The 27,594-nt window shown below is 45.7% G+C and overlaps 11 protein-coding genes across 11 annotated transcripts; 5 read left to right on the forward strand and 6 right to left on the reverse strand.

Moving 5' to 3' along the window:
- Window positions 1-4,538: 4,538 nt before the first annotated feature.
- N7517_010977 (uncharacterized protein) lies at window positions 4,539-5,034 on the reverse strand (the record flags this gene model as incomplete). The annotated part of the gene is made up of 2 exons (XM_056728700.1): window positions 4,539-4,636; window positions 4,674-5,034. The coding sequence occupies 2 exons, from the start codon at window positions 5,032-5,034 to the stop codon at window positions 4,539-4,541; spliced, it is 459 nt and encodes a 152-aa protein (XP_056574515.1).
- Window positions 5,035-5,213: 179 nt separating this feature from the next.
- On the reverse strand, window positions 5,214-7,062 carry N7517_010978 (Major facilitator superfamily domain general substrate transporter; the record flags this gene model as incomplete). Its single annotated transcript, XM_056728701.1, has 8 exons — window positions 5,214-5,667; window positions 5,724-6,049; window positions 6,121-6,240; window positions 6,312-6,476; window positions 6,549-6,662; window positions 6,733-6,849; window positions 6,911-6,973; window positions 7,045-7,062. The coding sequence occupies 8 exons, from the start codon at window positions 7,060-7,062 to the stop codon at window positions 5,214-5,216; spliced, it is 1,377 nt and encodes a 458-aa protein (XP_056574516.1).
- Window positions 7,063-8,206: 1,144 nt separating this feature from the next.
- N7517_010979 (uncharacterized protein) lies at window positions 8,207-8,928 on the forward strand (the record flags this gene model as incomplete). The annotated part of the gene is made up of 2 exons (XM_056728702.1): window positions 8,207-8,212; window positions 8,284-8,928. The coding sequence occupies 2 exons, from the start codon at window positions 8,207-8,209 to the stop codon at window positions 8,926-8,928; spliced, it is 651 nt and encodes a 216-aa protein (XP_056574517.1).
- Window positions 8,929-9,174: 246 nt separating this feature from the next.
- On the reverse strand, window positions 9,175-11,075 carry N7517_010980 (putative MFS transporter; the record flags this gene model as incomplete). The annotated part of the gene is made up of 8 exons (XM_056728703.1): window positions 9,175-9,219; window positions 9,273-9,411; window positions 9,467-9,897; window positions 9,952-10,267; window positions 10,324-10,525; window positions 10,591-10,689; window positions 10,740-10,827; window positions 10,881-11,075. 8 exons carry the CDS (start codon window positions 11,073-11,075, stop codon window positions 9,175-9,177), a joined length of 1,515 nt encoding a protein of 504 aa, XP_056574518.1.
- A 1,520-nt stretch (window positions 11,076-12,595) lies between these two features.
- On the forward strand, window positions 12,596-13,995 carry N7517_010981 (CMGC protein kinase; the record flags this gene model as incomplete). The annotated part of the gene is made up of 6 exons (XM_056728704.1): window positions 12,596-12,617; window positions 12,688-12,844; window positions 12,909-13,147; window positions 13,197-13,498; window positions 13,575-13,734; window positions 13,808-13,995. 6 exons carry the CDS (start codon window positions 12,596-12,598, stop codon window positions 13,993-13,995), a joined length of 1,068 nt encoding a protein of 355 aa, XP_056574519.1.
- Window positions 13,996-15,045: 1,050 nt separating this feature from the next.
- N7517_010982 (uncharacterized protein) lies at window positions 15,046-15,859 on the forward strand (the record flags this gene model as incomplete). Its single annotated transcript, XM_056728705.1, has 3 exons — window positions 15,046-15,301; window positions 15,350-15,439; window positions 15,492-15,859. The coding sequence occupies 3 exons, from the start codon at window positions 15,046-15,048 to the stop codon at window positions 15,857-15,859; spliced, it is 714 nt and encodes a 237-aa protein (XP_056574520.1).
- Window positions 15,860-16,400: 541 nt separating this feature from the next.
- On the reverse strand, window positions 16,401-19,355 carry N7517_010983 (uncharacterized protein; the record flags this gene model as incomplete). Its single annotated transcript, XM_056728706.1, has 13 exons — window positions 16,401-16,594; window positions 16,660-16,746; window positions 16,798-16,915; window positions 16,964-17,145; window positions 17,196-17,268; window positions 17,315-17,921; window positions 17,970-18,145; window positions 18,203-18,485; window positions 18,535-18,665; window positions 18,737-18,895; window positions 18,940-19,016; window positions 19,068-19,124; window positions 19,172-19,355. The coding sequence occupies 13 exons, from the start codon at window positions 19,353-19,355 to the stop codon at window positions 16,401-16,403; spliced, it is 2,328 nt and encodes a 775-aa protein (XP_056574521.1).
- A 1,288-nt stretch (window positions 19,356-20,643) lies between these two features.
- Window positions 20,644-21,597, reverse strand: N7517_010984 (DUF3716 domain-containing protein; the record flags this gene model as incomplete). Its single annotated transcript, XM_056728707.1, has 2 exons — window positions 20,644-21,532; window positions 21,590-21,597. The coding sequence occupies 2 exons, from the start codon at window positions 21,595-21,597 to the stop codon at window positions 20,644-20,646; spliced, it is 897 nt and encodes a 298-aa protein (XP_056574522.1).
- A 487-nt stretch (window positions 21,598-22,084) lies between these two features.
- On the forward strand, window positions 22,085-22,326 carry N7517_010985 (uncharacterized protein; the record flags this gene model as incomplete). The annotated part of the gene is given in 2 exon segments (XM_056728708.1): window positions 22,085-22,252; window positions 22,267-22,326. 2 exon segments carry the CDS (start codon window positions 22,085-22,087, stop codon window positions 22,324-22,326), a joined length of 228 nt encoding a protein of 75 aa, XP_056574523.1.
- A 1,333-nt stretch (window positions 22,327-23,659) lies between these two features.
- Window positions 23,660-25,322, forward strand: N7517_010986 (uncharacterized protein; the record flags this gene model as incomplete). Its single annotated transcript, XM_056728709.1, has 3 exons — window positions 23,660-23,881; window positions 24,269-24,467; window positions 24,589-25,322. The coding sequence occupies 3 exons, from the start codon at window positions 23,660-23,662 to the stop codon at window positions 25,320-25,322; spliced, it is 1,155 nt and encodes a 384-aa protein (XP_056574524.1).
- A 924-nt stretch (window positions 25,323-26,246) lies between these two features.
- Window positions 26,247-27,429, reverse strand: N7517_010987 (TauD/TfdA dioxygenase family protein; the record flags this gene model as incomplete). Its single annotated transcript, XM_056728710.1, has 2 exons — window positions 26,247-27,274; window positions 27,327-27,429. 2 exons carry the CDS (start codon window positions 27,427-27,429, stop codon window positions 26,247-26,249), a joined length of 1,131 nt encoding a protein of 376 aa, XP_056574525.1.
- Between the last annotated feature and the right edge of the window lie 165 nt (window positions 27,430-27,594).

The raw sequence follows: 27,594 nt of genomic DNA on the forward strand, positions 1-27,594 counted from the left end.
ACAGCCTGGGTTGGAGAAGATTCATGTAAGTTTACATCATCATTGGAAGGAATGTTAAGAGGAGGTACATCGCAAACCTTGGCTAGAGAAACCATTTGATATCTTGGGATATGGAAATTGATCGAAGGTAACGACAACTTTATGGGATTGAGCAGTCACTTGTTGTGGGATCAATATATGTACGTGAAGCAAACGTTTCGAACGATGTTAGCAGAAGTAACCAAAGCTCTTTCCATGAGTTCAGGCCTGTTGGTTCGGAAGTTGTCGATAGACTGCTGCGAAACTAAACGGAGGTCAGGGTCGTTGTTGGGTGGGAAGATATATTGGTTCAAGTCGCCATCTGGCGGAGGTCTCTCATATCTCGAAGGCCTGGTCGTACCATTGTGGGAGCCTTTCAGTATGACATAGCCCATGATGATGGAGGTAAGGAGGACTGAGGTGGGTGCATAATGAATAGAATTGTGACCAAGAGCTGTGTTGAGGCAATGCTCGAAACAAGCTGACACCCTGACGCTATGTTTGTGATGGTTGAAGTTTTCAATAACATGGCCAGTTTGCTGTAAAGCTGATGTGTCTAGCCACTGGAGCTAGGCGTCTGTGCGCTAGGGTCAGGCATCACCTCGCTGGAACCAGGCGTCTGTTGTTGGCCTCTATCCTCTAACATTTCAAGTATCGAATTCGTGACTGTACATAGCATAGCACGTTCAAAAAGCCTTTTCGGCGATAATTCTCATGAGATCACACCAAGAAAATGTGACAGGCTAACTGCCTCTCAAGACTCGATAGGATGTTAGATTCCAACTGAGCCCAAAGGCCAAAATGGTTATCGGAGATCGAGAATTCCTTCTAAGTTGATTTAATTTGCATGGTTGAGCGCTTGGTACATTGGCTGGTTGTGTAATATTAAGTGGGCATGACAGGTCGGCTAGGTTGCTAAGAGTTCGAGATGCGAAATAATGATCGAGTCGAGTACCTTGACTGAGTGTGGTACATCAATTTGCTTCAAGGGCTCAATAAGACAGCAATGATTGAGCATCAATCATACTAGTTGGCCCGGGCGACAAACTAAGTAGGCTCCGTCAGGTCCATGATTTTATAGACTTGGTTGCCTTCTTGATGATAAAACTCACAGGCTCGTTCATCTGCAGGATACCCTCACTATCATCCGTTATCCGCAGAAGATAATAGAGTTCCAACTCATGCAAGTAGATATATAGTCAAATGGCATCCACCACGATAATTATATATGCCAGAGAGCAGAGACCCAAGCGAAAGTTGACTCTTCCGGAAAAATTCAACGCCTATCGATGGATCCCAGGAGCAAGAGGTTGCAAGCATCAAGATCAGAGAGGCTAGTTCACTTTGTAGACAGGCCCCAATTGGCAGTGCACTTCTTGATGATGGGCGGGTCGATCTTCCACTTGTGAGAGGATGAGTTCTCTGTCGGTTTTGGGGGAGAGCAACAGGGTACTAGGCGGCAGAAACCAGTTCAACTTGCCTCTCCATCCACTTACATAGAGACAAAAAGGTCCGTTTTGCATTATCCCATTGCCAATTGTCAAACCTGGTAGTGCTAGTGGTACCCCAACATACGGAACGGTAATTCGCCATATTGGAAAGTCGTTGTTCACCACGTTTTCGTGGAGCTACGCGCTGAGCAAGAGGTTGCAATTTCACCCATTGCCATAGTCTCAAAGCTCTCGACCACATATGGGAGAATTATCGCTGACAGGACTGTTGGTTCCGGGTACTCAAAGAGACAGGAGAGAACTATCAAAGTCTCAAAGCGTGTGAATCAATATATCATAGCATGCTCAGTCTGCCAGCTATATAATTACATATGAGAATGTGATATAATAAATATATGATGAAGGAAAGAACGGATAGGGAGACAGAAAGAGAGCGAGAAAGAGAGAGGGGCAGAGACATAGCTGCCTTAAGTAGGTCCTAATCGCTATAGATGCCTGGGGCCACTAAGTATTATTTCACACAATCCTCTCTGCTGGATTGATTAGCAAAGCAGATTTATCCCCAACGTCGTTGTAAGATTGCTGCATCCTCAATCTAGTCTGTTGTAAAATCTATACTCGATTACCCTTAGAGAGTTGTTATTATCAACCGACCACCTAAGAATACACACCATTTCTTCTTCTATGGCATGATTCTACGTTTTTGTGAGTTGAGCCCACCCGATGAAACTGGTCACATCGGTTCCAACCTCTGCCGCGTCGTGACCACCCACTGGCTGTAGCCGACGAACCACCCCGTACCTGAACTGTTGTCGTCTTCGATAAACCTACAACCTGGTCGAGAGTCTTTCTTTAAGAAAGGCACACACCAATGTGCTATACTCCGCATTTACGTCCGTGTGGCATCAGATACGAGACGCTTTGTCTATATGAGAATAGGATGTCTTTGAACGTAACCAAAAACTCTACGTTCTATCCGTTTCAAATTGTAAGATGTATGCTGAATTTTAGCGCCTTCAAAAGGTGGTGGTCCCGAGACGAGTGAATACCAGTTTCTTCATTACATCACATGTATATACTTGCTATCCTAGACTTAAAGGGTGATCTGGAGATAAAACGATGGGCCTAATTTACCACATCGGTGGTTCCTATATACTATACTTTTTCAAGCGCAAGCAACATCCAAAACCTGCGGGGAGAAGCAAACGTAGAAGATTAACCGTCAATGCTTTTATCTTTGTTTTTGACACGGAGACAAAAGCTAGAGTACAGTGAATCTGATCTGGGTATGGTCTCACCAGAATGTGAACTCCGAGCAATAATGATCCATACATGTAAGCGAGGGTTAGATCTCCGCGATAGTAATGGATCTTGTGACGAGGCGCCATCTCCCTTGGCATGTACAACCTGTATCGTCACTATAGCCCATGAATCGTCATATAAATCCGATAATGAGGTCCTGGCGGAACTTTGGCCTTTTTCCAAACTGGGTTTTCGAACTGCATCTGGCCTAGGGTGATGGGACCATGGTCACACGTGAAGCTTAAGTATGGATTTCACTGGAAACCAGAGTGAGGAGAAAATAGGAATGAGGCTCAAGATGAATTGACTGTACTGTCCACGAGATTAGAAAGGATTGTCAGATGTGTGGATAGTTAATCCTTAGTAGCGGCCTAAGGCACCCGTGGGGTCAGGACCTACTACATAACGCAGCTAGGTCTTTCCCCCCTGCCACCCGGCTCTCTATCTTTCTCCATATCTTTTGTTTTTTTTTACAAAGTTATATACATTCTTCCTCTTGGTGGATATTTCACTATATCACATTCTCTTATATGGTGCTACAGGAAGAATATCCAGCCCATTGGGATTTATCAAAGTGCCGGATTCAATTGATATCCTATTTCGTTTAGAGACATCCTAAAACCAAGGAAGCCGGCTTTATATATTACATTAGTGTTAGCCACCTATCACTAACAGAAGTCGATGGTCTGCACAAAACTAGTCTGCAGCAGACCAAGTCCTAATTTCACTACGATGGGGGACGAGCGCAAACCCGGTGTTAAGGAGGCGGTGTTAAGGAGGCCCAAGATCAACTGATTGCCGACACTCAGAAGCGAGTTGGCTCCTCCCTGCAACTACGATGGAATTTGTCGCTGCGCAGGTGCAAGATCGTGTCCATGTCATCCGAGTAGCTGGCTAATGATCATCAAATCGCCTTTACACCTCCTATTTTTCCCTTAAAATTATAAAACCCTAGCGGCTTGGACCAGAGCTTCTTTCACTGTTCGGCAATAAAAAAGTCCTTTTGACTTTATATCAAATACATCAGTGTGTCTCTGGTGGGTAAATGCTAGGCGTTGTTTTCGGAATTTGTCACCTGAAAGTGATATTTTGGGCACTTCAGGATGATGCTACATTCGGATATTCATTTATTTTCTGGCTTTGTTCCGTACGCTTGTATATGATAATCCAATGGTCCTTTGGGGAAAGTGCCTACGCTCGGCTAGGATCTCATTACTTAGTTGATATGATGATTCATGAGCTATAGCGAGAATACGGTCAGTTCATACCGATGGAAATGAGACTTCATAAGAGCCGTTACGATCACAGTTGGCACTGGCTGTGGGTTAGATTAAATCAGGGAGGGTACAGCCGACAGTGCACTTATCTATATTTCTGCCCAGTGGGAGTTTGTGCAGTGCCCGAGCCTAGGGACGGCTACAGCAGCATTGTTGCTTTTCTCAGGGTGGGCTGAACCAGTTAGAACAAGGCTGAAATTATGTCAGAGGTAGATTGGCTGATCAGGGACTACCCTGGTATTGGCATACAAACGATGCTCGACCAGTGTATCATACAGTCGTTTCCCTCAAGAGTCTATCTGATCGTCCTTCGAATAGATCTGTGCTCACACCTTTGACATATTTGGTGCGGATATAAAAGCACGGGCCTAATGCTATGCGCATATTCTATGTAGCATATTGTATCCCGCATGTCTGTTCGAGCACGAAAGATCTAGCAAACCTACAAGAGAAGCAAACATTGAACGTGAACAACAAATTCCTTTTATTTTTATTTTTTCAATTGAGAGTGAGAGCGTCCTGAAAGCAAAATAACCTTGATTCCAACTGCCACCAATGCCATATTGACGTATTTGAATACAAATCCAACTGAAAAACTGTCTTAGATTGACAGCGATGAAATAACCCCCGATATAAAGCCATGTGGGTTGAAAATAGCTTTTACCATGTGCCAGGCCCGCATGAAGCTCATCCCTACGATGTCGAATGGGAAACAAGAGGGTTGGTGGCGAGTAGTGTAGGCAAAGGTCTTCTTCGTCAAAGTTTGAATGATCCCAATTGGGAAAGTTACCGATCTTGAACCTGGAAGGAGTCATCTTCCAGCTCAGTTTCCGTGGAGCACAAACAGGCTTCTGGGCGACTGAAAATAACTGATCTCGCCATTCGATCCACTGCCCTCGTGTGATGAATTGTTCGTTTTCAGTAATTCCATTACCAACTGCAAAGATTGGTGATGCCAGTGGGACACCAATATCAGGAACAGTCATTTTCCGCTCGGATATATCATCCTAGGTCCAGCTTCCATGGGGGGAATAATGATTGTACGTAATTCCATCGCATGCTTGGATCATTGCAAACCCGTGCATTTGCAGAACTGCTTCATTTCCCCTGTCCACTCTCAAAATTACGGGATCGATGCAATGAATTGCGCGGTTCAGAATGGAGCTCACACGAAGCTCGTCACTTCCCGGTGGTATCTTAGGCTTGGCCTGTATATGAAGGCAACTGAAACTGCCGGCGGGGTTGCTGTTGGTGAGTACACAGGCTGACCAAACCAATTCCAGTGGTGGATGGTTTTATCTCCATCCCCAACGATTGAGCGGTATTCGTACTCGTTAGCGCACACTCCAAGACCGAATGGCTCTAACTGCTCAGCTGACTGTGTGATTTGCGGTGGCTGCTCAATCTCGGTGGAAACTGGAAGCTCCAGCCCCTGGCATGGGTCAACGGTGAATGTGTAGTTGTTGACGGGTGGGATTTCAGTCAACTCTGCAGTGGGAACTGAGGCCGGAACACCAAAGGCCATGGGGGACTCGATGGCAGATGGGAGCTCGAGCCACTGATTCGGTCGACGGGCTGTATGCAGTTTGTGAGAGGTGGGATCTCGACCAACTCTGGGACTATGGTCGGCGGCAGAGCAGAAACTGGGCATGAACGACTAGTTCTTTTGGAGCACTCGTTGAAGTCTGGGAGCTCGAGTCCATGACATAGGTCGACGGGCTGTGTGTACTTATTGATAGGTGGAATTTTAACCAAATCGGGTAGTGTGATCATCGGCCCTGGAGCAGCGAAGGAGCATGGATGAGTAATGATATTGGAGAGGTCGGTGGAACATGGGAGCTCGAGCGATTGTGGCAAGCTGATTGGGTGTGGGGAGTCGACAGCCTCATGGGAGGACTGAGTAATGTTATTTCTCTGGGGCCGATAACCAATAGAGAGGGTAGCCTTAACATCGCTTGAATCAGATTTCTTACAGGAGAACAGGTGAGTTCGTACATTATCCTATGTAGTTAAGTCATAGTCAGTCTCCGAGGTCTCGAACATGTAGGGGAGCTAGTAGTGGGAATAATTACCAATATGACTGCTGTGGTAGTGCCCTTGAGTGTAGGAAGGAGTTCATTGTTGAATATGTTTGTGTTCGTACCGAGGGGAGCCTTGAAGCCACCGGTTGAGTGGAATGCCTCGTCGTCATCCTGTAGGGTGTAATCATAGTCAGGCTTTCAGTTCTCAAAGAGGTAGGAAGCCGGCAGTGGGGGATAAATACCAAGTTTTCGGCTGTGAATAGGCCGTTTGTAGCGGGATTTCCATTGCTCATGTTGAAAATTTCTTTGTCCATGGCCAGAGCTTTGTCTTTCATAGCAATGTCATTCTCAACGTCTTCCCCCCAATCAAAGCGCTCGGGAACAAGAAGGCGCTTATACTTCTCATCCTATATAGTGTAACTACCGTCAGTATCTAAGGTCTGAAGGAATACGAGGTAGAAGCGGGGTTAAACAAGTACCAGTTTGGTGATAGTAGCAATAGCGAGGGCTTTACTCGTCATCGCGATGTCGTTTTCAACGTCCTCCCACCAATCGAACTGCTTTCGAACAAGAAGGTGCTGATATCTCTCGTCCTATGTATTGTATCAACTGTTAGTATCTAAGGTATTAAATATATAGGCGAGATGGCGGTGGAGTAAATACCGGTTTAGTAGCTGTGATAGGGACGGCATGGGATTTAGTCTTCGCAGCGATGTGGTTCTCGACGTCTTCGCACCAGTCAAAATGATCGCGGACAAGGAGATGAGAATATTTAACGTCCTAAATAGTATACTATCGTTAGTATCTAATAGATAAATGAGGTAGAAGTGAGGATAAATACCATCTTGGTAGCTGTGATAGGGACGGTGGATTTTGCGCAAAGGGCTTTAGCCTTCGGATCGCCCTATATAGTGTATCCGTTGTTAGTATCCGATCACTTCAGACAGTAGATTAACTAAACTCGGGTCAAAATACCATTGTAGACTGGCCCATTAGGCTTAGATGACTTTATGACTTGAACGAATGATGGATGGCTCGACGAGATAATGAATTACTCGAAGAAAGGATAGATTACTCGAAGTATGACAGATGACTTGATGAAAAAATTGTAGATGAAGATAATAGATTCTTGGTGAAATGGTGATGTGTTAGTAGTATGAAGGAAGAAACAGAGACAATTGCTGAGGATGCTTTTATATGACAGTAAACAATCCCAAACAGGAAGGATCTCGATCACGCACTTGCCTCCTAACAAACATTCATCTAAATTATATCATTCGGTTGCTACCCTATGTTGATAGATGTATGTTTGCGTATAGGAAGCCTCATGGGAACAAATATTTGGAAAATCTATGCTCGTAGAATACATGTAGGAAAGAGCTGGGCTAATGGCTCTGTTTCAACCTCATTGCATATGAAAGACCCTTTGATAAATTGGAGAGTCTGGAATGAATAAAGCGGAATAAAAGCCTAGGATCAAAGGGTCCATTTATAACCATTATATACAATAATGTGAAGCTGCCATCCCAGGGTGAGTGAATACTAGAATAGAAACGGGGGTTTGTTCCACGTTCACTGTGAAGGTGAAGGCCAAAGTCATCATGGAGTCGATGGTAATGGTCTGATTTCTAGACCTTTAGCCACTAGCCGTGCTTCGAAAGCTGATAACATTCAACACTGGCCACATCCATGATTGTCGTTTTAAGTTGATCCCCAGGTTGGCAATATGTACTATAGCACTCTTTTAATACTAACCTATATCAAGAAGAGTTCCGTACGCTGGCTGCTTTTCGTCTTCAATAAATTATGTTAACGCTTGTTTGTTCCTTCCTTTTTTAGTGTTATAAAGCTAGGAGAAAACGCAGAAACCTAGCAAATAGTTTCCTTGTTTACTTACTGATTCCTGGACTCTCGAAATGACCAACGCCTTACCTATTCGATGTTCAAGAACATCATATCTACACGTCTTCTCTCCATTATTTTATCACCCATCATCACCACCAACCACCGAATCACTTCCCCATCAGCCAATCATCCCTATCAATACCGTTTCTTCTTTTTATCAGAGATCTCCCCTTCGAAACTCTCTCACGCTACCTCTTTCTACTTATTCATCGCAGCAACAATGACTTCAATCATGGATGTAGGTTCTCTGGCTCTTGTGATACTACTGACGTTGTGTGATGAATGCTAATCCAGAATCTCGCAATATAGGCCGAGAGTCTGGCCGATCTGCTGAAACCATCCTCATTGAACTGGGCCGAGGATGTGGAAGATGCGTTTGGTGCCCTTAACTCCGTACCTGAACCCAATACCCACCCTATCACTCGAGCCATTGCCCAAGCTATTGCTGAGCATGAAGGTAATAATGCCACGAGCATATTTCTTTGCCGACAAATCTCTATGTTTGAGCCTTCCCTCCCACCGATTGAGGAGGAAGGGGACTACGCTTTTTCTCAAACATCCTCAAGTCACAGCTTGGTGAACGTTTTCGTGAAAACTGACAACTCAGAGAGTTTCTTCCGCTCTCCTGGAAAGCCGAGAAGAACAACTAGTATTCGGGCCTTGAGGGTCGACGCGTCGAGGACTGACACAATTCCCGCTCGAAAAGGGAGTAACTCGTCTATGACGCAGTTAAGCACAAACAGAGTTAGTCCACTCAGCAGCTTCACAACCTCTGACCCCGAAACCTCTTACAAGCATGCCGACGTTTCCCAGCTACTGATTCGGAGGAAGAGAGACAAGTGGAGAAACATTGTTAAGAAAGTCTGGAGGAAGATTGAGAACCTACGGGGTGGAAGTTGGAATTATGTTCGGCAGAGTGGTTGGCTTGATTTATCTCACGTTCCATTGGCCTAAGCTTCATTTGGTTATCACATCCTCCTCTGCAAATTCAAGGTTTTATTCTGATTTAAATCCTGATTGGGCTTTCTTTTACTTGACTTGCAATGAGATATCGGGTCATTTCAAATGACATTCACTTTACATTTCAATTTGCTTTACTTCATTCCTCATGTTATTATTACTTCTAGCTTTTCTGGCATGTTTTAAAGGGAGCAATAAAGGTCTCTGAAGCGAAATCATAGTAACATAAATATATTATGTTTACAAGACGTACCTAAACCCTTTGTTATCGATCTCCGTTTTGTCCTTGGAAGATATGAGTTAGCTTATCGTAAGGCTTCATGGAACTCAAAACTCACCAGCATGCCATTTTCAATACCTTCTGCCTCAACGTCTTGGCCATCGATTGCTTCGCGGTCCCGGCGCTTGTTCTCAAGGTACATATAAATATACAAGGCGACAATAGAAACCAGCTTTACTGTATAGCCAGCGAGCATCCTGTAGAAAACATCAGTGAATTGAACATTGTCCTCAAGCGCAAGCGGCAACATACGCAATGTAAGCACTGTGGTAGCCAGGGGCCTCGCTGGACTTGAAAGTCTGAGGTCCAATGATATTTCCCACGCAGTATCCAGTGAACAATAGAGCACCGGTGACTTGCTTCTTAGTGTATCCAGCAATGTTGGAGCTGACGATTGTCAAACTCATGCTGAATCCCAAGCCTTGGAAATAACATAACCAAAGCGCAACAAGGCGGCCCCATTTGTTGGTGTCCGATAGTCCGACGAGAAGACCCGATCCAATGATACAGACCGTGCAAGCAAAGATCATGCATGCAAATCGTGAATGGAATTTGCCATCGAACTTGGTTGCAATATAGCCCCCGAGAAGGAGAGTGATGAACTGAACAGCACCGCCGGGGATTTGCAGATATTGAGTCCCAAGCGTATCGAATCCGAAAGTGCCAACGATGATGGAAGTAAACTGTTCTAGTTATTAGTTTTGCTTACATCCGACTCGCGATCTAGGAAGGCATACACTAGTTAATGCCGAGTTCGGGACTTGTGCGCCAATTGCCATCACGAACAAAAGCCAGGTCTTCGGATCTTCGGCTGCTTGTCGGACCTGATACCATTTGAATTGACTACTTTTGACACCTTGGCGGTTGATGGTAACACGCTCAACAGCAATGGCACGCTCGCGCTCGCTGAGAAATTTGGCGGTTGAAGGAAGATCGGGGAGAAAGACAAGGGCAATAGCTCCTACTGCGACGGAGAAGGCTCCAAAAATGAGGAAGACGTACATCCATCGTGGAAGTCCAGTTGTAATATGTCCGACCGCATAGCCAATAAGACTATATTTGATTAGTTTCCCATTGTCATTTCCAGTATAATCGTGCTCTTCACTCACCCTCCGAACATCGTCGCAATACCATTGGTGCAGTACCATGCCTCAAGTCGCAGGGGTTGTTCTTCAGATGTGTACCACATTCCGGTCATTAGAACAAATCCAGGAGTTACAACTGCTTCGACCATTCCTAGGAGGAAGCGGTTGATTGCAATTCCAGCAAAGTTGTAACACGCAGGTGTTGTCATGAGCAAGCCACCCCATACTGTTTTTATTAGCATAGTTCTAGCAGTGGATAAACATTCCTGGTTCTTATATGGGATTCCTTACTTAATGTGGTGATGGCAAGGAACTTGCCGGCGGGCAGCTTTTGCAATGCTAACCCCGCAGGCCATTGGGCAATGAGGTATCCGAAGTAGAAAATGGAACCTGATCTAATTAGTGACTTGGAGTAGAAGTCCTCGGAATCAAAAACGTACTGAGCCATGAATATTGTTGTCCCTTCAAGTGTGTTCCTTCCTTTAAGCCGTAGACAGACGCAAAGTTGATGCTGTTCTTATCTAGGTACTGCATGGGATTAGTACTTGAATTGCAACGAGCGAGACATGCGATATCCTCACCTGTAACATGTAGATCAAGAACAACAATGGAATGAGGCGTATATCAATCTTGCGCAGAACCCTTTTGGCTTCCTCTGCTGTGTATTCGAGACCTCGGTGTTGTTTGTAAAACTCATAGTTCTCATCCCGTTCTGATGAGGTGGTTGATGAGATCGCAGGCGATACCGCTGCTTCAACTTCTTTTCGCAGGTCCATTCTGTCTATTTTGCTGGGTCTTTGGGTCTCAACAGGATATAGATAAAAGAAAAAACAGGAAGAGGCAGAGTTTTATAAGACCTAGCGATTTATTGACGGCACGGCTCAGGTGGATAAATGCACAGTAATAGTTGAAACTGCGGCCCACGTATCCTAGCAGGGAAGGTTCTATGGACAAAGTGGGGATATAAAATTCAAGCTAAGCTCCATGGGAGCTGTCTCTGTGGTAATATAGAATATTTGGTTTTGACAAGCGTGCAAGTCAAACGTCAAGTATCAGTGAGCGTCCTGATTGACAAATTAGGTGTTTCGAGTCGGCCACTTAACACGCACTGCTCTCGATACTCTATTCTATCAAAAACTGTACACTGTTTCTAATAGGTATAATGGCGTGCCTGAGTATGTCGGGCAGTTTAAGCCATGTGGGTGGAGCCATCCGTGAATCACGACATCACTGCCGCAATTGCGCGTTTCTCGGACCATATGAGCAACAACCATCCAGAACTTCGTCACAATTGGCTTGAGACTCGGAGATTTGCCGTGCCCATACAATAAACAAGAAAATCCTGCAACAGAATCTAGATTGAAATGTTGATTTTCTGCGGAACCTGAGCGAGACGTCTAAATCAATCCAATATCTGAGAATATATATTTAGCTTGGCACGCGCTCGACTGCGTTGAGCATTGCATGGGAATCTAGAGTTAAGATCGAGATCCTGTGTACCAAGTCAATTATTCTTGGGGTATAGGTCTCGAGAATCCATGTCAATTCATTAGATGACCTTGCACCTAAACATCGATGTTAAGATAAAGATGACCAGATTCCGGGGAACTATGGACCTCGGAACCTTGGAAACCTTGGTGCTTGCTTATATAATCATCACTGAGCCTCCGGGCCCGTACTCGACGATCACGTGCCTTCAGTACTCTATGATCCATCGTCGAAAGATTACTTTTTCAACACACGACTGATAGTTACTTTCCCCCGAATGAAGTATACATGGCTGAATTTGGAAATACTTGTCTGTAGAGGTACATGTGTAGCACTTGCTGCCTTGTATATAAGGCTAGCTGACCCAAAACCTAACCCATGTGGGTCGAGTGGGTTTTGGCGCACGTTGTATAAAATCTTCTCTAATATGTAGACAGCTCCATTAACAGGGCGATTTATAAATATGCGGGTGGCATCATCTTCCCGGTCGCGCTGGTGGCCGCGGTAGATCTTAGTATCATCGCCGCTACCATACCCAGTTTTTGCTGAACTTTACAATGCAGAACTAAAAATGATGGAACTCAGTGGGATTTTTATGTCAAACGAAAAACAGAGACTGTGGAAATTAAACGAGAGGGAATTTCATTGGACATGAATGATGCGCAGCACAGGTAAATAAAGGGGGGACCTGGATCACAGGGGTCTGCGGAGATTACCTATCACCTGCCTGGTTGAGATCCTATCGCCTTCCCATTCTAGCCTGTAACACACTCCAGATTATTTTTTCTCGTTTTCACAATGCAAAACTATGGCTTCCCTCATCAAATGGGGTAAATTGGTATTTCGAAGAGGCCCTTCACCTCCTCTTCGCTTTCCAACCAGCGGGTTTAAGATAATCAGTCCATCCTAAATCCTCGAAGAAGAACGATTTGAAGAGTTCAAAAAAAAGGCACTACTATCCTGCCAACATTGGCGAGATTCTGCGATCCAAATACCAGATTGTCGGTAAACTGGGATTTGGTGTCACTTCCACTGTTTGGCTCGCTCGTGATCTCGAGTAAGTCGAGGCTGTTATATATCTCTGAAGTTTCGACATGAACAACACTAATAACACTAGAGAGTGTCGATATGTCACATCCTGGCTATGTGCACGTGGGAACTGCATTAGACAGATTCACCATTCCGCATCTGGGAAACCACCATCACTGCCTTGTCCAGAAGCCTATATGGGAGAGTTTCACACACCTGCTCTATCGTAACCCAACACATAGGTTTACAGAAGACCTTCTTAGGGCTGGGCTTAAACAAGTCTTTCTCGCGCTTGATTATCTCCATAGGGAATGCAAACTCGTGCATGCAAGTACGTATCTCAAACGAGATATAAAATGAATCGCTCACAGCCGTCGCAGATATCAAGAGCGACAATATTCTCCAGGAAATAGAAGACACGTCTATCCTAAACAGCTTTTCTATAGCCGAGAAGGAGCACCCCTCGTCTCGAAAATACGTTATTACTATACCGATTTACGCTTCTCGGTGGTTCGATTTGCCTAGAGCGTTTGGCATGGCAGTTCTCAGTGACTTCGGTTCAGCTGTACAAGGAGACGAAACAAGAAACCACAACCCTCAGCCCAACGGTTATAGAGCACCGGAAGTTATGTTAAAGGCTGAATGGAGCTATCCAATTGATATATGGAACGTTGGTGTCATGGTATGTTCTTATCCCCTTTTTGTTATCTGCTCGTGCCAAGTTCAAAAAATTAATGCCTCTGAGAAATTAGGCGTAGGACCTATTTGAAGGCAAGCACTTGTTCGATGGCGACGATTCTGATGGGAAAGGGTATTCCACGCGTGCGCACCTTGCTGAAGTTAATGGAATTTTGGGGCCGCTTCCTTTGACCCTAGTTAGGCGCGGGACGCGAAGTCCTGAGTTCTTCACTGAAGATGGTATGTCATCCAAGGCTATCCTTCAAGTGGCAATAATAATCTTGTGTATGCATGGGGCTTATAAAATCATTAGGGTATTGGAAAAGTGATATTGAGATCTCGAAAGGTGTGTCCTTGCATAACTCGGAAGAATTTCTGAGTGGTCGAAATAAAGAGATGTTCTTGGAGTTCCTGAAGGGTATGCTTCAATGGAAGCCAGAAGATCGAAAAACGGCCAAGGAACTACTGCAAGATCCTTGGCTAAACGGCCATTCGATCTAGGTCAACAAACAATTAAGATAACATATAGAACACTATAGATACAAAAGTAACCTGCAAACTTTAAGAATTTCCCACCATTTCCCGCCATTTTCCGCCCATAAAACTAAAGAGGGAGGAAATATATAAGAGTAAATGCATCTGGAAAACACCAGAAGGCATAAGCGCCCACTATTCTTCAACATCAAAAAAGACTACCCCAAAAAAAACATCACAAGGCGCGCATGGTGGGTGGGTGGTACCGAGCAACGAACGTGTATAAAATGATCGCGCTGCACTGCTGGTCTAATAGTCCCCAATAAAAAAGAAAACAAGAGCGATGATAGAACGGAAGAACGAAGGACAAACAACACCGCAAAGAATGACGAGCGATGCCTGATTATGCCGCCTAGGTCCATGGTACAATGTGAGATGAGATTGCTAACTAATCGAGGAAACTAAGATACAGATTATGAAGTTTGCCGAATTAATGGTAGGTGGCGTGAAAACCTTCTACGAAATAAATGGAAAACCTTACATAGTACTAGATGCAATGGAAGAAGCGGAATCTTATGAAGAATTAGTTCGTAAATAACATAAAATCCCCCAAGGATAAATCATTAGCTAAATTAAAGCAAAACCCCGATCTAAGATTGTCTAAATGACTGTTACCAGTTATTGGGAATTTGAAATAGTGAAAGATAAAAGATCTTCGGGGGCCCGGTTGGTATTTCGAGAATCCAGTCAGGCACCAATATGTATGGCTCTACCCCGTACTTAGGAATTTATAGGTTGATCCCACAGTAAATATAGGCTAATATAGCGTGTTGGGCTTAGCGTGTTTGAGATCGTATGGGGTAAAAGTTGGGGAGATGTCACAGACATCCTGGTCACTCTCATCGATATGTCATCGCCAGCCGGGCTCGCGTCTTTCTAACACCGACTATCACCGACACCCGGATTTATGTGTCATCAAGAATGCCAAAACTCCATGGACATCCGAAGACAAAATAATGTAATACAAAATCGAATTGACCATCTTTTCATTTGCCATCAATATCGTTCAAAGCCATCATGGAGACAGTTCTAGTCATCGGAGCCACTGGAAATATCGGCGTCTCAGCCGTCACCGCTGCCTTGCGCTCCAAGCGCAACGTTTTAGCTGTTGTCCGCAACCAAAGCTCGGCAGACAAACTCGTGAAGTATATTGGCTCATCGGATGGAATCACTTTCGCCGAAGCCAATGTTCTCTCGGACTCGGGGGTAAAGGGTGTCGTTGACCAAGTCCGAGAGGGCAAGCTGCCAGCATTCCAGCATGTGTTTTCCAGCGGTTAGTTGATTACAGCCCTCTCACTCAGTATTCACTGACATAATCAAGTTGGCGGCGAGTACACTACAACTCCCCTCCCGGAGATCACCACTGCCCAGCTACGCAGGAACTTTAACACCTCCTTTGAAGCCAATTTCTGTAAGCCCTCCTAACACTTAGGTTCCTACAGCTTCTGACGTAAATTTTGCAGTCGCCTATCGGGATACCATTGGCTATCTGCTGGAGCAGAAGAACCCTGCTAGCACATGGACAATTTGCACCGGGTCACAGGGCGACTTGGCAACTCACCCAGTGCCGGCCATGACGCAAGGGGCCTTGTTTCCCATGACTAAGGCCGCCGCCCGTGAGAACGAGTCTACGAACGTCCGTTTCAACGAAATCTACCTTGGGTTCCGTGTTGAGATAGACGAGCTCGCTGTGAAGCATGGGGTAACGAAGGCATCGGACTTTGGGAATGTGTACGAGATGATCCTGGCCACCCCCGAAGTCCGCAGTTCGCGCGTCTGGGTCGAGGATGTTGATGATCTGAAGAAGTTGAATTACCAGAAGAAATTCTAGTCGTACTTGACGAATAGAATGTGAGGAGGTATATCACATGGATGTAAAGTGCGAGAACTCTACATTCAGAAGTATGGAATACAGAGGAATTATATATGACAATCTGGATGCAAAACATAGGTAGATTTAGGTAAATTAGATCATGGCGACCAGTAGAGATTCCTCAGGTATTCCACGGTGGCCCGCATATCTACGCCAGTTGGCAATAGATCATTGATGTACGCGCCATGATGTATTGCGCATGCATAACGGGATCCTGCATCTCAACTCAAATTTATGCATCACTATGTGGTGATGCATAAATTTGCATAAAGATCTTCATTTCAGTGGATGGGGTGGTGGTTGTAGTTGGCTCCACAAAGGGGTCTCTCCATAGCATTATTTCTTAGCAACTAGTGAAGAAGTATAAATGTACCACTCTACTTCCAAGGTTAGGATGTGGAGCTATTATAACCACATACCTCAATCCTTGGCCCGTGAATAACTTTGTCTCCTGGCGCCGATCGTTCGTTGTAGGATTCAATCTTATACAAACTTCGAATCAAAACTCGCCAGGCCCCTTTCCGAAAAAGCCCCCTTTGGGAACAGTCAACCAAGGGACGGAATTCGCATCGGCCGTATTGGATCCCACCGTGTTTCCCCACCAGTTGAACGTAATAGCGTGGTACCCCAGCGCGAAGAAAATGATGATCGTCACTATGGCAGTGCCAGTGTCCATGGCCGCTTGGAGCAAATCTACGCACGTCGTGAATTAGTGACTTATTCTCTGGAGAGAAAACTTGAAGGAAGTGGGATCTCACAGTTGTAACGTTTCCACCAATCAAATGCACGCTTGCGGATCAGGTAGTTAAAGACAAATCCAACGATGAACCAAAGAGAGTATTGGGCTGTTTGGTTAGATTGAAATAATTCCTCCCTGAGATATTTGACAGACATACTGGTGTTTGCAGGTGGAATATTACCTGCCGCATTGAAGAAAATCGGTACGTTGATATAGCGAACCCAGCTGTTAGGGTAGCGGCGGTAAGTGAGGTACACAAGTACAGTAACGACGGGCTAGAGAGTCAGTAAAGGAAAGTCAAATCAATATATTTGAAAGCTCACCCCGATGAGGAAAAAGTAGACAAGCCCATTGTACACCTGACCAGACTGAAACATCCGCTGCGGACCAATAGTGCCCCAAATTAAGGAAGCGTTGTACATCACTTTGGCACCGTTGCATGTGAACCGTTGTTTGTTAGTTGGTTCACAAAGGTCAGAAATGTGTCCCATCATCCATCGCAGGACTGTTCTGGTTAGCTCAAGATCGTAATACAGATTGTACATAACATCATACCTCCAGTTTGAGTTGCTGTCGCTAGAACACTTGCATAGATCTGGCCAAAGAACAGAACACGCGGAGGAATTTTCTAAATAATCAGTATAATTCCACGACTCGAAGAGAAAAGAGCACACCATGTATTGCCCGAGCTTCAGATCCTGAGCAAAATCCATGCCATGTTTGACTGCATTGTAGCCGTAGCACTTCACCATCAGATTCGCGATGGGCTTTCCGGGCCAGGCATATCCGGCGATCATCTCCGTAATGATATTTAGGAATACGCGCTGGTTTGTCGTTCCTTGCAAAATGCCCTCAGGGACAATTAGAAGCACTGCCAATCCAAAGCAAACCACGATAAATCCCCAAACCGGCAGCTCTGTGTCCCAGTATCTGGTCGTCAAGACACCAAGTCCCAACACGACCGCCGTGAGAACTCCGTACCACCATTCTGGAACTTCTTTATATTGGCGCATCAGTCGACGATGAACATCTTCGCCTCCATGCTGTGGATTCTTAAGCCTGGCCCAAATTTCAGTGCCATTGTAGAGGTAGGTGTGCACCACGATTGCGGTAACCGCGGCGAAAGACAGTCCGTAGGTCAGAGAATAAGACATTGAGATATACATAGGAGAGTACTCCTTGTACTTGCTCTCACTGAAGTCTAGAGTTGCGTCAAGCACGCGAGATACGTTGTATGAACTTCCCGTGTTGTCGAACGTGCCTGAAGAGAGGAGAGGAAGACTAGATCATCAGGATATGAAATTCCCCTCAGTTGGACTGGAAACTCACTATGCGCTGTACCACACATTAGAGTAGTATAGGATCGGCGATAAGAAAAGGTAGAAGAACACGACAACAGCAAATGCGTTGCATGTGATGTAGAAGGGGGTCATGAGGGGGAACCCAGCGTAGTTGATTTGGGTCCAGTCGATGCTGATAGGTATCAGCCCCAATCCGGAATTCATCTAAGCGCAACGGGGTCAGTTCTATGTAGGAATTGACCAGAATCTTTGCAAACTCACTCCAAATATCGTATTCACCTTCTGATTTTGAGGCGCAATCCACGTCACAAAAGCGAAAGTGCTCAAACTTGTCCAAATGTAGTCCGGGAACCAGAATAACACAAATGCAAATGCTGTAACATAGGCGAAAAAGCGATACCGGCTAATAGTCCAACCATTGGCTGGTGTACGGCTTTCCGGCTCATGTAGTGCTCGGAAAAGAACAGTGGATGACAGCGAAGTGGGCCAGACCAAGGCAGCAGGATACACAATCCAACGGCGGGCAAGACCTGTCAGACCGAATCTAGCAAAAATCAGTGACTGGATAACACGGAAAATCAAGATACACTAACCCTATCATCTGAGTGGTCAAAAGGTATAGGAATGAGAAGCCGGCTCCGAGGTCGCGGTTCCAATATACAGGACTGACGATTGCTACCAAGGCACCTTGCGCATAAGCAGTGGTAGCGCTTATATTGACGCACTAATGTAATTCGTTAGATGTGATTTAAGGTTATAGGATTTCCACGACAGTGAGAATTTGCTCTTGCTCACAATAACGATGAAGGCGTGCTCCTTGATGGTAAATTTTCCTGGGTTGATGTCGAATGAAAGTTTTCCTAGAGGGACCCTCCATCTTGGAAGCTTTTCCCATGCTCGGCCTATTGGGAAAACTAGGATTTGTGCGACTACATAGCCTATTGTGAGTGAAGGCTAATAGATGTTAGTGAATATCAACTAAGCGAATTGAAACATACATATCGTAGGCCGAAGAACTGGTTGACTCCGGAGAAAAGTATAACAAAGATCGTCATCAATATCCAGGCCCGAACCGCTGTGACGGAGAGTTAATTCAGCCACATAACCGATGAGATCAATAACATACTATTGCAAGCGATGGTGTGATCATCTTTGTTGGACACACAAGCCGCAACCTCCGGAACTAAGCAATGTTAACATCGGCTATTTGGGATATATGGGTCAACCTACAAGGTGACTGGTCTCCCTCCACATTCCATTTGAACGCTTCGACTGGTGTGAGCTCTGTGAGCTCTGCTCTATCTGATTTGTACAGCCATTCTCCCGGATCTTGATTGGTGTGTTCGGATTCGAGATCTGGCGCCGGCACCTCCGATATACTTGGATCTTTGGCAGGACCTTTGGAACTCGCCATAGCTCAAATAGTTTCAAGCTGCGTTGCGTAAAATAAAAGTGATGGTGTGAGAGATAGAAAACACTGGGAGCTGAGAACTTATTATCAGTTCGCAGCTGGTGCCCTTTCTCTCGTGTGACTTAAGCCACGCCAGTATGCAAAGGTCACGATAGATCCACCCAGAATGGCAACAAGTTGCTACGACACAGAAATACGCCAAGGCTTTAAATTTAGTCTAAATCCAAGTTTCATACTAATGGGGTATGCCCGGTTGAGCTATGAACACTTGCTGACGCACACTGGTAGGTCAAGATACCAAGCCTGGCCCCCAAATATCATATTGTTTACCGTGTTGCTAGGGTTGCCTCACAGCATTCCTACCCCTTACATTATTCATTATCATGCTCCTGATATCAATGCAACAAAATTTTTGCACAAAATACCTCACTAAAAAGGATACCCATAAGAATATGTTTTCACAATTTACTCAATGCCAAGTACGAAGGCCCATCTTCGGGGAGACTTCGGCGTCCCCGGGTGGCAAGTGCTTAAATTATGGCGTGCCGAGACGGCTTGATGAGCTTATATTTCTCTTGGTGCATTTGCCTTTAAATCTAACCAATCAAGGAAATTCATTGGCTGCTTATGCCATTTCGAGGAAAAGGTGTAATTATGGGGGACATTTACGCGTCTCTCCATGGTCCACTACAAAGGCATTTATGACGGGGAACAACATGATATTCTGATGAAACGAATTAGAGGCCGCATGATTTTTTTTGCATTGATCTATTCAATTCTTGAGCATATCTACATTTTGCCTCACTAAAGTTGCTGAATATCGTCTTGTTAATCTATATAGTGTTCGGCTTGCAGCTCCTAATTCAGAGTGATCCGTATGGCTCCATCGGATATGAACTCAATGAAGCGGCCAGTGCGGTATTAGCGCGGTTGTACTCCGTAGTCTAATCTACCTCGTAGCAAAGTATAATTTCACATTTGAATCCCTCTTGCTAATCTCTTAGAATGGCTAGGTGATGATGAATATCAGAATATTGTCATGGGAACGTACAGAAGCCAAAAATACAGAAACTGAATCCAAAGGAATATTCATAAAGAGGTTCCAAAGCTGGCGGCGAATAATAGTCTTCAAGCAGGTTATGATACTTGATAGTACATATTCAGAGTGAAAAGTATGGAATAAAAGAGTTCTTTTCTCGTTATGCTGACCTCCGACTTATCTCTCTAGTACAGTGAGCCGTGGGTTCAAAGAGAAGAGAAACAAGAATTTGCGTAAACAATTTGGAACCACTCAGCGACGGCGGTGGCCACGGCTATGGCGGCCGCGCGCGTCGGTGAAGATAGCAGCAGCAGCAGCCACGGCCTCCTCTCGCTGGAGCCGTTGAACGTTGCGGCACAAACTCTGGAGCTCCCGGTTATGCTGTTGAAGCAACTCGATGTGGGCGCGAATATGGGATAGTTGTTGACACTGAAGCTTTAAGCCCTCGGCTACCACTGCAATTCTTTGGCGAGTCTCGTCGGCTGCCGTGTTGCCCCCAGTGGCCTGACGTAGGACTTCGATCTCTCGTCTGGTTCTGTTACGGCTAATGTTGATTTCGGTGGTTCGGTGGCTTGCTGTATGCCCTTGGCGCGGGCTTTCTGTTCTGTCCGGGGGTGGCTGGTAATGAGTGCACCTGCTGTCGTTTCCCCGAAAGTGGCATGTAGCGCATGCAGTGAAGTCTGGCTTGCCTTCTAGAACCACACATAAGCTCCATGGGCCATAACCCCGCTGGCAGGGGACACATGGGTGCTCTGCACGAAGGCCCACAACTTGCAGAAGCGCGGACTCGATGTTCTCAATCCTGCTGTTAAGAGTGCGTTCTAATATGACACGCATCCATGACACGTTCGGGCGAAGGACGAGATCACGTTGCGCCGGCATCAGGCTCATAAATGCAAGGGCTTCGGACGTAAGCCGGCCACTGTCGCCTGAGTGGGCTACACTGTAGTCGAGGCGCTTGATGTGAGCGGCAAGGGCGCCTGGAGGCTTCTCTGCGGTGCCCCAGGTGATAGCGGGGATTTCGATGTCACTTGCATTCCGTCGAATCTCGGGGCTTTGACCCGGAGCTGGGCTTTTGGCAGCAGAAGTGGCAGTGGGAAGTGTGGGATCGACTGCATTGGGATCGGGGTCTTCATCGAAGCTATTCATGTCAGTTAGCAAGATATATCACGCATAGTGCAGAGTTCCTATCTCTTACAGGCCCATCTTGCTGGCTTGAAAGTAAGAGATCAGGTGAGAAGACCACGGCGCGAGATGGGATGATGAGAGAAAGAATAAAGAGAAAGAAGAAGAGGATTTCCTTTAATATCACAGGGGTAGCAAACAAAATCGCTGTAGTTTTGTTGCGCATGTGATCACAGACCATTATGATAGCGCAGGTTGTGATGCAAATTTATATTCACCATTATATTCAGCAACGGTGATAAGATGTGTGGCAAGATATGTGAAACCCCATCAGAAGCTACGATTTCACTTTTCACTTGGATTATCAGACCTCTTTCTGCTACTATTACCCTTTGAAAGATTCTATTCCTGTCTCCGCCTAATGGAAATCACGGTGTATGGAAATGACGACCAACTTTTACTCCGGTTTTCTCGACCCTATCAACCTCTAACACATGCATTTACAACGGCAGGAAGCACTATCGAGATTACAAAATACGGTCCATTTTTGTCGTGACCAAAACACAACATGTCCACCCCACCACCCCCGAACGACATACGGTATCCTTTACCCGCCTCCCCTCATCCCCAAGGGAAATCGCAGGAAAAGGCCTTCAACAATGAACGCTTCACACCAGCAGAATACCACGTTAGAGTGCCCACGTGGAGCTCTGGCCACCATGCAACTGACCCGCACGTCAGTGCTGATAGCGAGCGGAGCTTAGTGCACCCCTGGTCACCGTGTTCAAGCGGAAGACCATGGTTGAATGAGACCTCTCCGAGATGAACACAGCTATCCGACGAGCTGACATACCTGGCCGCCAAGAGCGATATGTCGAATGAGACCCTGAATAAAAGGTTCCCTTGACGGCAATAGGAGTATCAGGTCCTTTGCAACACCCACGGCTCCGGAATCCGCTCAGCTAATCCGCGACTATGGTCTACAACTGTTGGTGATCGCCCGAGACACAGTGGTTCTGAGCGGTAAAATCACACACTCTAATGCGCTGCACTAACGGCTATATGAGGTCGACCGAGCTACCCAAGGCAGCGTCAATTGCGTTTGTCGTAGGCGCCATCGTCATTAGAAAGTCTTTTGTCGACATGCCACACTCGGTGGACTGACATATATCCCACACACCATTTTCGGTCGCGGCTATATTTATAGTGACCCGACTTTAGCGGTAAGCGGCCGGATAGTTCCGTTCCCGATAACGTCGCTATAAAGTTCTAGTTATTTAGTTATAAATTAGTATTTTATGGGCGATATATATAGCTTCTATACTAATACACTATAATTTTTGCGTTACCTATGTTTACACTGTTTATAGTCCCATGGGAGTGGTCCCATGGAACCAAATGGTGGGAGTTGGCAAGGTCTAGTGGATGTAATGAGGTAACGGATGGAAATTGTATCTGATAGCGTTGCGACTGAATCAATTTGAATTGGACGAGGAGAGAAGGACGGGCTACATGATTACAGCCTCTAAATTTGGTGATCAATAGTTCTTATGTGCTCTTTCATTGATTCTTTGAAACTAAGACCGATCAACGGGGCCATGAATTAGACCTCTGTAAAGGGCTACGTGACACTAGAGGTCGCCCCTGACTCCATGCATGTACATGTTAATGTCCCGATTTTTTTCAGCGAAATTTCGGGGATAAGGAGATAACACCCCGAAGATTTCTTTTCTGGACCTAATGCCTCCCGAGGCCCTATGGTAGTGCCAAAAGCCCGGAGATAAGGAGATAACAACCCGAAGACTAGGGTATTGACGTACTTAGTTTAGCAGGTGCATACAAAGACAGTCCTAGCTCATCATGTGCAAGGGAGTGGGTAGAATCTTTCGACAACCATTTACAAAATGTCCAGTGATTCTAAGAGCTGGGGCCGTCGCCCCGGGTTTGATAAAGTTATGCTTTCTATTAGGTCAATCCAGGATCGCTCTATTTGGTTCCAGGCAGTGCTCCTCGTAGTGCTGAATGTGATGAGAATTTTCCTAGCGCTACCATAGGACCCCGGGAGGCATTATGTCCATAAAAGAAACAGAGGCGCCCTCCTCCATGGAAGCATGAATCAGATAATCAACTTTACTTGTTCACTATGGGCGCTATCCTACTCCAAGGAGGCACAGTATTAGCCCACGAGGGCGACCTCGTCAAGGTGCTCTGTGACCATGATATTCTCATTGTTGGGAATAAGATAGAAGATATCGGCCAAGGACTGACTCTGCCTGATGGAAGTGCCGTGAGGGTCATTGACTGCCAAGGCAAGATTGTTTCGCCCGGCTTTATCGACACGCATCACCATCTATGGCAGTCACAGGTGCATTTTTCTTGATTTTTACATTTTCAATCAATTCTTCACCTGCTGACTCCTTATCCGACAATACAGATGGGAGGTTGGTTTGGTAACATGAAGTTCATGGACTATATGGTTGCAGGTTAAATGCAGTCCTTCAACTACACACCGGAGGATATCTTCTGGGGCCAGCTTGCGGGGTGTCGAGAGAGCATTCACGCTGGAGTAACTACTGTTGTGGATCATGCGCATATGACATAGTCGCCTGAGCATGGTGCGTCTGTTATTTTACTTCAAAACTTGATGCGTTCGGTTACCGGACTAGGCTACTAACCTCTCTTAGCAACTGAAGCCATACGCGCATCGGCATCCTCTGGACTGCGGACCTTCTTCCGCTACACGCCCATCTAGCGAATCAAAAACTGGGCATCTGATACTTCTATTGAGTTCGACGAGGATCTACTACCAGAATGGTGGTTATCGACGCTCGAATTGCTCGCGAAGTCCGCGCCCTTTGGAGACGGTCGGGTTCGTCTGGGATTAGGTTTCGATGATTTCAAAGTCCCGAGAGAGACAGTGCGGGATCTCTGGGCTAGATGTCACGCGCTTGGTATAAACCTATTTACAACGCATTATGTGGCTAATTATATGAAGAGTGTGCTTATTCCCTCAATTATCCTTACCATGTTCTATGTACCTGAATGTTCTGAAATACTCACACATAGTCCTAGACTCCGTTTCCCTGCTCAAGGAATACGACCTCCTCAACAGCAAAATCCTATTCTCTCATATTAACGGGATCGCCGAGTCAGACGCCCAAATCCTCCTCGCGTACGGAGCGCACTTCTCGTCGACCCCAGAAACAGAACTCCAAATGGGTCTCGGCGAGCCTGTTGCATTCAATCCAGACTTGAGCTCCAACGCATCAATTGGAATTGACTGCCACTCGAATAACTCGGGCGATATCCTTACACAGCTCCGGCTTGGTATGCAGCACGCTCGCGGTGTGGAGAATGTGCAAGTGAGTGAAAATGGGGAGTATCCCAATGTCAACATCAAACTTGAAAGAATATTTAGTCTTGGTACAATCCAAGGGGCACGTGCTGTGAATATGGCTGACAAAATTGGGAGTCTCGAGGTAGGCAAATTAGCTGATATTGTGATTTTTAATGCGACGTCACCAAGTATGGTCTGTGCTGCTAAGGAAAATCCACTCGCTGCGGTGTTGCTGCATGCGAACGTGGGGGATATTGAGGTCGTGGTTGTTGACGGCGTCGTAAGGAAGGAATGCGGAAATTTGGTTGACGTACAACTCCTCGATGGGATTAATGAAAGGCCAGGCGAGGTCCTTCACCAGAGAGAGATTTCAACGCGTCTCTTGGAAAGTCGGGCGAGGATTATTGAACGGGGAAGGGGGCAAGATGTAGGGCGGGGAATGGAGTTTCTGTATAAGACCTTTGGCTGAATGCTGAATGCGCGATGCTCCATCCCATGGTTCTCCCTCATTTGTATGATCGATGATCGGTTGTCAGTAAACACTCAACTCTTATGAAGTACAAGAAGTCTGTAAACTATTTACTAGTGAGGCTGATGAGGTGAATATCTGTTTCATCGCTCTTGAGAACTCTAGTCACCAAGAATCATACGACTGAATATGTCGACTTGATTCCCGGAAAATAAATTTAAAGTATGCGAGTTTCAATTGGACAGGATAGTGAAACGACTCAATACTATTACTAGAACTGGGGTATGCGTACTTATAACCAAACCAAATTGGCGCCATGGAGCTAGCAGGAACCCATCGAGGGCTTGTTCGTGAGCAAAATATGATACAAGTCTTTGGAGAATGTAGCGCCAACAGTCCGCCGCAGTAAGTTTGGAATCGCTTACGCGAAATACCATCTCATTGACTATAACATATATCATCTACAAGACATTATTATGTATTTAGTAAGGACTACATCCTCGAGATCTGATATTTGAACAGTTTTGATGATTAATTGACCCTCCGTAGTCTCATCATATTCAACCAAGATGTTGTTAGGCTTGATATATTAAAAAAATAATAGTATTGTGAAGGACTCAGTATTGGAGGAGTCTGCGCTTTCCATTGAGAAGAACTCCAAGGTTGTGCATGTTAGCCCATGTAAAGCTGATCGGAGGATTTGAATCAATTCAGCGATCTTTGGCTTAAACGAAGTACATATCTTTTTGTCCATGAATCCGGTTATATCCTGCGTTTAGTACCACGCTATAATCCTTTCTGTCAATTTTACTTCCACATTTTATTTCGCTCGTCACTTTTCGCCATGCTCGGGATTTCCTGTGGCTGTAATGAAGATATCTCACAAGTTGAAGCTCAATATAGACTTTCCAATCTATGCACACACTAAACATTAGCCACATTATCTTGAGGCCCCAAAGGGGGTCGACTAGCACCCATATTACATTGTCTGAACACCCGCAATTCATCCTCCGCAAACGAACCAACAATTGAATGCATCACACCATGATTGTTGAAAAGCACCAAATCCCCCTCCTCCCAGTCATGGGTATACAGATAGCAAGGATCAATAGCCCGTCTCTGCATCTTGTAAAGACGTTCTCGAATCTCCGCAAGATCGTCAAGAACCTCCCCATTCTCAAGATGAATTTTCCGCACACAGGTTGGGTAAACCATCATAGCAAGCTTTCCGGTAACGGGATTTTTCCAAGTCATAGGATATACCTTGATCTTCGAATCCTCAAAAGGAGGCAACTGGTCTTCAGCAAGTTCCAATCCCTCTGATATAATCCCCAACCCATTGGAGCGCGACTTGGCCTTGCTCATCCAGATGTATGGATGAGGCGCGTATTCCGCCTTGCTGGTGCGGACGAAATGCTTATCTTCCTCCGATAGCATATCGTAAAGACGATAACCACTGAAAAATGCCGTCGTTCCAAGTGGCACGTCGAGAGTGGTGTCTGTGCCATCGTCGTAGCGGCAGGTCTGGCGACGGCCCTTGGGGACTTTGACGGCTAGCAGCGTGGTAACCAAGGGCGGATCAAGGTTGTACATGGCCGAGTCGATGTGCCAGCGGTAGAAGTGTGTGTACTCGTGATCTTCTTCGGGCGATATGGGGTTCTTGTGGAATGTGTTGTGGTGTGGGTGTCTCAGACGGATGTTCGACAGTCCCTCGTACTCTTCGACGAAGCCACTGCCGATAACTTGAACTTGTGGCTGGTGAGGGATGGTTGTCAAGTCGGCGTGAAGCACGCTGCGCTTGTCGATTGATTTTCCATGACTGTAGACACCGGCAGATGGATCGAATCGTCGAGTAAGTTCATACTGGGCGCGTGGGGAGAGTTTGCCTTGGTTTTTGATCACGACGACTTGGTTCTCATACAAGGTACGACGAACAAAATCAAAGTCGTCATCTTATCATAGTCAGCATTCGAAAGTAAGGATGTTGCTTCGGGCATTGCTTACCTGTCATTGTTTCAATGTCAAAACCAGTCAGTTCCGCACCAAAGTCTACCCGAGAATCATCGGGCTTGGTGACAGGCTTGCAAGAAAGAGTCATGGTAGCCATTGTGAATAGAGTAGCTGAGATAATATGAGAATGAGATCGATATGAATACCACTATTGAGCGACTGCATGTGCTTTATATTGTTCTGTTCCCAGGTTGTACATAGTACCTCGAGAGCCAATCAGGATCGAGCGGGTGAGATCCCGCAGCTGACCCGTCCCCCGGAG

This window comes from Penicillium concentricum, assembly GCF_028827145.1.
Source record: "Penicillium concentricum strain IBT 3081 chromosome Unknown utg000006l_segment0_segment0, whole genome shotgun sequence".
NCBI classification, from domain to species: domain Eukaryota; kingdom Fungi; phylum Ascomycota; class Eurotiomycetes; order Eurotiales; family Aspergillaceae; genus Penicillium; species Penicillium concentricum.